Source organism: Natrix helvetica (genome assembly GCF_964273705.1).
Source record: "Natrix helvetica genome assembly, chromosome: 14".
Classification (NCBI taxonomy): domain Eukaryota; kingdom Metazoa; phylum Chordata; class Lepidosauria; order Squamata; family Natricidae; genus Natrix; species Natrix helvetica.
The window spans coordinates 12,480,666-12,490,882 of record NC_138564.1 but is presented as its reverse complement, the minus strand read 5'-3'; the positions used below and the strand labels follow the sequence as shown (position 1 = coordinate 12,490,882).

Below are 10,217 nucleotides of genomic sequence, written 5' to 3'. Positions count from 1 at the left end.
CACACACCCACACAGAATGATGGGGTTTGGAGTCCAAGAGACTCCCAGAGAGCCCCCAAGCATGCGGACGGGTTAGGCGAAAACTCCGCAGGACGCCCAGAGCCACGACCGGTGGAGAGGCGGGGATAATGGGGTTTGTAGTCCATCCTCTCTGAAGCGCCTGCTTGTTGAAAAACTTGCCTTACAATAAACCCGCTTTCCAGCAAGCAAAACTCCTTTTGGTTGGAAATGTCTCTTCCGAGCCGCCGTCGCAGGAGTCATTTTCCACCCCACCTTCACCCCGTCTCGAGATGCGCCGATTGGCCTCGCGCGGCTACCGTCCTTAACTACTCCACCCATATCTCTCTCTCTCTCTCTCTCTCTCTCTTCCCGCCCTCGTCCAGTTCTCTTCCTCCAATCAGCGTTCGCCTCCCTCTCCCGGCCCCGCCCCTCTTGCCGCCCTCCCCTTCCCAGCCCAGCGCCGCTGCGTCCCAGACGGTACGTGGCATCGAGGACGTCTCGGGCCTATGAGGAGCGGCCCCGTTCACCGGAAGGGGCGTGGCCTTGGCCGGAAGCGGCGCCCCCTTCTCTCCGTTGCCCGCCTGTTCGCGGCCCGGCTCGCCTCGTCCTCGCTCTCCGTCCGTCGCGTGGCCCGCCTCGCTCCCCGCCTGCCATGTCGCCGGTGCGGGCCGTGCTGGCGCTGTTGGCTGCGCTCTGGGCCCCGGCGGCCGGCTACTTCGTCAGCATCGACGCGCACGCCGAGGAGTGCTTCCTCGAGCGGGTCCCCTCCGGCACCAAGATGGGGCTCATCTTCGAGGTGGCCGAGGGAGGCTTCCTCGACATCGACGTAGAGGCGAGTCCCGGAGGGCGGGCGGGCTGTGTGTGTGTGTGTGTGGGGGGAAATCGGGCTGCGGGCTTGTGGGAAGGCCAGGGTGCCTCTGAGCGTGTGCAGAGTGCCAGCCTCTGCGCCTTGGCAAGCTGGGAGGTTTAGAGGAGCTTTATCTTCGCCCCGACCCACGTTTAGGAGGGGAAAATGGGTTTTTTTGGGGGGGGAGTGGGGTAGACTACTTTGTCAGCTGGAGGTTCTACTCCGGGCTGCTTAAAAGAGGCGGTGGAGCTGCTCAGGCGGTGACAGTTTTGGGGGCTTCTGAGGAAGGGAAGCTGAGAGTGGAGCCGCATGTACATCTAATGCGTTTACACAGGTGGTCCTCGACTTATGACCAGAATTGGCCTTCCCATTACTAAGCAAGACAGTTGTTAAGTGAGCTTTGCCTCTTTTTATGATCATCCTGGTTGCGGTTGTTAAGTGAACCCGGCTTCCCCATTGACTTTGCTTCTCAGAAGGGGATCACGGAACTCCGGGAGGCTGCAACCGTCATAAATACGAGACCAGAAATCTTTTCCTGGCTTCTGAGAAAGGGAAGCTCTGGGAGGAGAGCCACATGCATTTGCACAGGTGGTCCTCGACTTATGACCAGAATTGGGCCTCAAATTTCCACTGCTAAGCAAGAACAGTTGTTAAGCGAGACAGTTGTTAAGCGAGCTTTGCCCCCATTTTACGATCTTCCTTGCCGCAGTTGTTAAGGGAATCGCTGCAGCTGTTAAGTAAGTTAAATAACTTGGTTGTTAAGTGAACCCGGCTTCCCCATCGACTTTGCTTCAGAAGGGGATCACGTAACTCCAGGATGCTGCAACCGTCATAAATACGAAACCAGTTGGCAAGTGTCTTGTATTTTGATCCTGTGACACTGGGGAATGCTGCAATGGTCAAAAGTGTGAAAAAACAGTTACGAGTCCCTTTCCTCAGTGCCATCTTAACTTGGAATGGTCGCTAAACAAAAGTCGAGAACCACCCGTAACTTGCTACTGGTAGTATCCATTACTTGGATGTAGTGGTGAAGAGCAGAAGGCCTGAGAACAACCACAAAAATGGGTTAGAAATAATTGTGTGTGAGGAAGGAAGGAAGGATGAGGTGTCACCAGGCAGGCACACATTGCGGGCAAGCAAAGAATAATTCATCAAATAATTCGACAAATACTATTTGTCGTTTCTTAGCAGAACTTTTGAATTTATAACCAAAAAAAAGGTCGCCGTTGTTGGTTTTGTGTGATCAACTCTGGGAGGATCATCTGTGGTTAGCTTTGTTGGGTGTGTGTGTGTGTTTAGAAAAGATTGAACAATAGCAGTGGCCCTGTATGAGCTTGTTGAACTTTCTAAAAAATATATAAATAATTGTTCTTTGGAGCTACCTGGAAAATCAATGATCAGTTAGGACAGGTGTAGAGTTGCAGCGTTTCCTGGTTAAAGTAACACAAAACAATGACACACAGTTGTGAGGGATCGTGGTAATGTTCTCTTTTAGTGTAGATAATTATTCCAATTGCTCCTAAGTCTGTTTGCTGTAATAAAGTTTTCTTGTGAGTTGTGTTCTAACACTCCTGGTTGGCTACTGTGGAAACTAGATTCCTGATTAGAATTTGATAAGATCCAGTAAGAACAATACCACATTTTGATACCCTGAAATTCATTTTGGAATTTCATCTCTGAGCAGTATTGAATGCCATCTGCTGGATTGCTTATAATTTATGTTTTTATTCTGCCTTTTTCCCCCCGGTCAATTTAAGGCAGCGTACATAACCTCAGTAAGGACACAGTGGCTCAGTGGCTAAGACGCTGAGCTTGTCCATCAGAAATGTCAGCGGTTCGAATCCCTAGCGCCGCGTAATGGAGTGAGCTCCCGTGACTTCTCCCAGCTTCTGCCAACCTAGCCGTTCAAAAGCCCGTAAAAAATGCAAGTAGAAAAATAGGAACCACCTTTGGTGGGAAGAGAACAGTGTTCCGTGCGCCTTCGGTGTTGAATCATGCTGGCCACATGACCATGGAGACATCTTCGGACAGCGCTGGCTCTTGGGCTTTGAAACAGAGATGAGTACCGCCCCCTAGAGTCAGGAACGACTAGCACATATATGCGAGAAGAACCTTTACCTATATACTTCATGTTCCTACCTCTAGTTTTCCTATGACAACAACCTTGTGAGGCAAGTTGTTGACCCAAAGCCACTCAGGCAGTTTGCATGCTTGGAGAGACGATAAAAGGCACAGGGTTCTAAGCAAACTACCTTCGCCACTGCCTTATTGGCTCTCTCTGAACTCAAATCGTTGAAATATGTATTGTTATTATTTGCCATGTTTCGCACACGAGTTCCACAAGGAGCTTCTATTTTGCTTTGGGTGCGTTGAAGAATAACCCTTCCTCCTTCCTCCTGACTTTCAGATCACAGGCCCCGATAACAAGGGCATCCACAAAGGGGACAGAGAATCCAGTGGGAAATACACCTTCGCAGCTCACATGGACGGAACGTATAAGTTCTGCTTCAGCAACAAAATGTCCACCATGACTCCGAAGATAGTGATGTTCACTATCGACATTGGGGAAGCTCCTAAGGGACAGGACATGGAGACAGAAGGTGAGACCGGACGCTCCCACACATTTACCTGCTTGCCACCTTTACCCCCCCCCTCCCCCCGGTATTATGTGTTTCGTAAATTCTAAGCCTGTTCTCTTTTGGGGTTTGAAATGTTGCGAGAACAGCATCACCACGTCTCTTGGTAACCAGAATGGGATTTTTCCAAGGAAAATGATTTCCGATTTGAACATCCCGAGTAACTGCGGGGCGGTCTCCCAACGTGGTGGATCTTGTTTGTATTTCACTTTTGTGCATTTCCCGCAGACCTTGCCATCCCAACATCCTTTCGTGTCTAGGCGTGTCAGGTTTCGTCTCTCTTCAAAACTCCAGATAGGATGAGCGGGTATATAGGAAGGGGGTGCCACACCGAAACATGGTTCTGAACATCGGGCTAGTGGCTGAAGTTTTGTGTCCCGTGGTCTTTTATCTCTCTGTGTGGCCTTCATGCTGCTGTTTGTATGGATGTGCTTGGCCAGCTCTTTCCTATCTCTTACACAGTCCTTGATAGACTTTTTCCCCCTAGTTTATACGAGTGAATAGCCCTTTCTTCTATTTACTCATTCTCTACTACTCTATTCTTTCTTATCTCTTAGATTCCCAGTCTTCCTTCCCACAGACTATTCTGTGGTTGCCAACTCCATGCCTTCTTTTCTTTTTCCCTCTTTCTTTTTCCTTCCTTCCCGCTTTCTTTCTTCTCTCTCTCTCTCTCTCTCTCTCTCTCTCTCTCTCTCTCTCTCTCTCTCTCTCTCTCTCTCTCTCTCTCTCTCTCTCTCTCTCTCTCTCTCTCTCTCTCTGCTTCTTGATCAGAGAATTGTGATTTGAAAATGGGAAAATGCAACCCTTTTGCTCCACCCCGAGGCAAAGCACGTCCTCATTCCCCTATCATGTATAGACTATCATCTGTATTTGATTCCCGGAGAACACGATGGAGCCCCTCCTGCGATGTTCCTCACAAAAAACTTTCCTTTTTGGGGAAGCTGTTAACCCAGTGGGACGGCCGGTCCTAAGAGTTGGCAACTCCTGTTTTAAAGTCTGTTGGAAAGAGGGCTGTGCTAAAATTGTCCCCGTTGTTGGGTGGGGTGGGGGTGGGTTAGCTTCTTTCCTTTTGACTCTCCCTCCTGCTCACCTCTTTTGCTTTTCCTTAGGTGGTGGAGATACCTGGGATGGTAGGTGTTCTTCTCTGAAGAAAGTCTGTTAATCCCTCTTGATTTTGCTTCTCCTAATCTGTTAACAGCATTACAGAGCTTTGTGTGATGGGATAAGAGGCTCCTTGCTAACATATTGATGACTCCGGGGTTGTCGGTGCTCAGATAGAAAGGCCTGAGTGTTATATGCCAAAGAAACACTTCAAGATTGTTATCCCTTTCGTCTCAAAACAAATAGATCTTTGTTCTCCAATGCAGCTCCAGAGCCTTCCTTGGACTAAAAAACAAGATAGCACTTAGCAATAGCACTTAGACTTATATACCGCTTTACAGTGCTTTTACAGCCCTCTCTAAGCGGTTTACAGAGTCAGCCTCTTTCCCCCAACAATCTATATGAGGCTGCTTTGCCCATCTTCCATTTTAACGCTCCCTTTTCTGTTCACGCCGCAATCTTCACCTTCCGTTTTAAAATACCTCGTTCTCTTTTCCTTGCTTCCTGCTATCTTCAGGATTGGAGACGGACGGGTTGCAAGGTCTTCGGTATTCTCACCTAGGCTTCCCCAAAAGCACAAAGCCGACTCCTCGTCCTGATAAAAAAAAACTTTTGTTTAGTTTAAAGTGAATTCCTCTCCAGCAAAGTCTTTCAAGAGATTTCACAACTTCAGACCTTTATCGGTCTTGGAGAGCTGCCAGGCCGATATCTTCCAAACAAAGCTTTAGCGGCAAGAAATCAGGAACAGATCTTCACCCTCATGAATTGAACTAGTTGTCTCCTGCAAACTCCACTCCCCTTTTGCTCCTCTTTTATACCCTATGGGAGGGGCCATTCACCGTCCACCTGTGTCTTTACTCCAGAGTTGGCCCTTGTTCCTTAGCTGTTCCTTTCTCCTGGCAGCTCACATGGGGAACAGGCTCCAGCTGTTCTTCTGCCTCACTGATGTCTGACTCCGAAGGCAGCTGATAACTGTCAGACGGCCTGGGCCCCCTCTCTGCCTCCGACGCAGAGCCCTCCTCAGAGCCTTCCCCAGACTCCAGGACTGGCCCAGGTTCCTCCCCAACCTCCTCACTGTCTTGAGTCTTTCACCAGCTCTGCTGGCTGCTGGCGGGCTACAACATTCAGAATCCTATGCCAAAAGATTCCCCCCACCCTCCCTCCTTTCATGGTTCTTTTATTATCGTTGCCTCCCCGCTTTCATCCCGTTGCTTGTGCTCTGGATTTCCTACAATGGATCAGATCAGACAGAAGGTCAGGTCTCTTTTCCAAACTCAATAATTCCGCACTGGCTTTGTGGTGTTCTTTAACCGAGTGCCCTACAATAAGGGAAGTGTTGAGTTGAGAGCACAATTGGAATGTGTTCTGCCGGAGCGGCAGTTGAGCTGTGAAACACCCGCCTGTGAGTGTTAGCATGTTTCGAAGTCACCATAAAAACCAATTCTACTAATAACGCCCCTGTGCCTCTTTGCCTGCACAATTGTCTTGGCCTCGATGTTCTTCCTGTAAGTTTGGTGGTTCCTCTTTTACGGTATGATCTGGTTTTTTTCCCAACTGGGAATTATTCCTCCTTTCTTTGGTAACACGACATGGAAAATTAATCCGTGCCAGCACCTGAAATGACAGAGGTAAGGGTTTTTGCGCGAGTGGGGGGTGGGGGAGAGACTCTTTGGAATGGTGTTTCTGTCTCTTTAACAGCTGCCCTCCTTGGACCGTGTACAGTTTAGATGGGAGTTAAAATGAATGATTTAACTAGCATGCTTTGGGCTTTATTTTAAGAAGTTCTGTGCTCATATACTTCGCTGGCCGTGGACATGTCGGATGGCTTCACAATTGCAGCTGGGTTGTCGTTACCTGTGGCGCAAGTGTGAAGTTGTGTAATTCTTCTGCAGCTCACCAGAACAAGCTAGAAGAGATGATTAACGAATTAGCAGTGGCCATGACAGCCGTCAAACACGAACAGGAATACATGGAAGTTCGCGAAAGAGTACATCGAGAGAGTAAGTAACCTCGGCGTGCGGTTCTGTGTCCTTTTTTAGTGGGGTGTCTTTCTTCCTCCTGTCCGTTTTTGTATTCAACGATTGTTCTGTTATCCCTTGGCAACAACGGCATTTCACACAGGTGAGTGAGCAGGCTGGCAGAAGAGGAAAAGAGAAGGAACCTGATCTTGCAACGGACAGGAGGAGGAGGGAAGTGGTTTTTCTGAAACAGGGGGCGGGGTGGGGGGGAGAAGAGGAGGAGGAGACTGGGTAGTTGCAGTGAATGGGCGTGGTCAATGTGGGGTTTGATTAACCACAGCAACAGAAAGGCTTAAGCTACTTAAGTTTAGTGTAATGCTTAAAGTGCTAGGAACCAGGAAATGGGGACCTCTAGTCCTGCTTCACACCTGAAAGTTGACAGGATGACTTTGGGTCAATCACTAGGAGATGGTGAGTTCTAGTCTCACCTTAGTTATGAAGCCCGCTGGGTGACTTTCGGCTAATCACTAGGAGACGATGAGGTGTAGTTCCACCTTAGCTATGAAAAAGCCAGATGGGTGACTTTGGTCTAGTCTCTTTCTCTCAGCCCAGCCCACCTCACAGGATTGTTGTTATGGGGAAAGGAGGAGGAGGAGGAGGAGGAAGTATTAGATCTGTTTGCTGCCTTCTATATTTATTCTTCCATATTTAAAGGCCAAATACCACTCACTCATCACGAAATCTCCAAAATTGTAAAGCCTACAAACTTGAAATTTGGCACGTATGTTCCTCTTGGCTTCTAGGTGCTCGCTAAGAAAGGGTTTTTTTAAATGACCATCACATCATTAATAATTCTTATACAGTAATTAACATGTTCTGATGCTAAGGAGTTCTACTCCCCCTCCTTACCTGAAAAGAACTCTGTTCCAACTGCCAGTTGCCAGTTGAAGTTACTCAGTTCTGGATGCGTAGTTTTCCCATGCTAATTGTGACTTTTCTTCTTGGTTTCTTCTCCAGTTAACAACAACACAAATAGCAGAGTGGTCCTCTGGTCGTTCTTCGAAGCCCTCGTACTAGTTGCAATGACACTGGGACAGATCTACTACCTGAAGAGGTTTTTTGAAGTCCGGAGAGTGGTTTAATCAAACTATGGCTCCCAGCCCCCATTCTGGTGATCCCAGACTCTTTTACCAAACAACTTCGTTGCAAAAAAATCACATAGTTTTCTTTATTCCCCTCCCCCACCCCCCTTGCATCCTGAACTATAAAACTTTTTAAGTTTAATGTCTTCTTAGCTTAATTCTGGGTTTCTTTGGGGTTTTTTTGTTGTTGTTTTTGTTTTGATATGAGGCGATAACCTTGTGAGTTATATTTCTGAAATTGGACGATTTTGTTTCTCAGAAGCCAAAATGAGTTGAACCAAAACGACAGTCGTTAGTTGGAAAAACAGTACCCTTGCTCATCTTAGTTCTGGGGTTTTTTTCCCCCTCTCTCTTTCTTTAGGTTTCTCTGGGAGGTGTTTTTTTGCAGCAAATTGCTGACATTTTGTCTTTGAAATGGTACAGGGCTTTTTGATAATAACGTACAGACCCGTGGGGAAGATACTCTAACTCAACTAGTGGGTTTCCTCTCTACGTTCACTAAACAGTTATGGTGTACCCCAATCCTAGCAGGGCTTCCCCCACCCCACCCCCAAAAAAGGCACTACGCCGATGAAGAAATGAACGTGGTACTATTCACACAAACTAGGAATGGGTGCAGTTAAGTTATGCTTAAGTGTCTTCTGTAAAAACCCCAATATTTTTATGGTGGTTCCACCGATTTGTTCCTTGAGATTTAAGTTAGAGAAACAAGGATGGTCTTCAAACCCAGGAGCTGGTAGTTGGGGATTTGGCTAAGCCTAACGTCGTCCCCTCTTTGCTGATACTTCCAAAGATGCTCCTGTTTCTAGCCCTAGGGTAGGAACAAGCTTTCTGATCTTTTGAGAGGAGTCGGGGAGAAGGTTTCTACAGTACTCTGCAGCCTGGGCCAACCTTGAATGGGAAATCATTTTTTTCCTTGAACCGAGCAAAATGGAACGGAAAAATGCCACTTTCTTTTTTTTTTGGTTGCTGAATCTTCCCCAGAGGCTATTTCCCCACTGAACGGGTGCGCCTCTTCTCAAGTTATGAGTGTAATTCCATAACTTTTCTCTTCAGCTTTTCCTCGCTGCCCTGCTCTTCAAGGCACAGGAGCCTCTTCTCCAGAAACGCGCCGTTGCCCCGAACTTGCCCGCCATCTTATTTTCTGCTTGTTCTCTTTTCACGCATCGACATAAGTTTTTATAGAATTGAGGTGTTTGGTTTTTTTTCTTTTTCTTTCTTTCTTCTTACTTATCCGGATGATGGAATTAACAATCACCACGTCTATCTATCGGGGTGGGCCTGGTCCAAGATTATGTGGTGGCTGATGTATATTGGACTGATGTATATTGGTTATAATTTGGGGAGTGGGGCGGGAACGGGTTCTTTTCAAAGGGGAGGTGGGGGGGAGGATTCTGTCAGTACTGCAGAAAAGAGTTTTGTACCTAATTTAATTAAAATTCGTTACAAGTTTTCCTGGTTCCGGTAATCTTTTCAGCCAGAGACGGAGATGGAAGAATACTTCTTCGCCAACTTCGCCAGTACAGCCATTGTATGCCAATCCTAATACGAGATCAGTGGAGCTCAGCGTAGAAAATGTACATTTAAAAAAATGTTTGAAATTTGGCCAGATTCAATTAAATAAATATCTTCTTTAAAAAAAATAAAAGTTGGTTAGCCTGATGCTTCTCTTACGTTTTCAACAATCATTATAATTTTTTGGTATGTTTTTATTTTTACCTTAAAGGGACAAGTTGTTTCAAATAGGTGTATAATGGGGCAGGGGAGACAAACATCTGGAAGATTATATGATGATTACAAGTCAATGGGACCTATTAGGTTGGTATTTAAATCAACCGAAACCACACCAGCATAATCTTAGGGAAATACACACAACACAGAAAGTATTTAGATCCTTCTAAAGAGCGGTCAGGGTTGATCTCCTCTAGGACTGACCGGTTGGATCGCTTTGCAGTCCAAGGGACTCACAGGAATCTTCTCCAGCACCATCGTCCAAAGGCCTCCGTTCTTTGGCGCTCAACCTCCAACTTTCACAGCCATCCTTTGCAACTGGGAAAACAGTGGCACTCATAGGTTACTAATAAGCAATCAAATCACACTAGGAAACAAAACAATATATATTGTAAAGATACAAGCAACATAGTTATAGTCATAAGTGGGAAGAGATAGGTACTAGGAATATTAGTAATACAGTCTTAGTAAATTATATTGGCAGAGTTGTGGGAATTAGTAAAGCAACTAAAGTATTAGCAACTCTGCCAAGGTACATAACAAGACTGATTGGGTTGTGGGTGCTCCATCTCTGGAGTCCCAAAGGTGCTTTTTCACCCCTGGAGGTTTTCAAGAAAAGACTGGGTAGTCCAGCATGGTCTCGGGGGTGGGGGTGTCCTCCTGCTTGACCAGAGAGGTGGTGGTGGTGGGGGTCGGAGTAGAAATTATTCATTTGGATCCGCGATACGATTCATCATGGGGCGGAGCCTTCCGCGCCGGGATTTGTTTCCCGGTCGGGGACCGGAAGTGAAGGACGCTCGCC

The 10,217-nt window shown here is 47.1% G+C and overlaps 1 protein-coding gene across 1 annotated transcript; it reads left to right on the top strand.

Moving 5' to 3' along the window:
• The first annotated feature begins 545 nt into the window (after positions 1–545).
• On the top strand, positions 546–8,227 carry TMED2 (transmembrane p24 trafficking protein 2). Its single transcript, XM_081966604.1, has 4 exons — positions 546–832; positions 3,255–3,447; positions 6,477–6,584; positions 7,560–8,227. The coding sequence occupies exons 1-4, from the start codon at positions 653–655 to the stop codon at positions 7,682–7,684; spliced, it is 606 nt and encodes a 201-aa protein (XP_081822730.1). The 5' UTR covers positions 546–652; the 3' UTR covers positions 7,685–8,227.
• Positions 8,228–10,217: the final 1,990 nt, after the last annotated feature.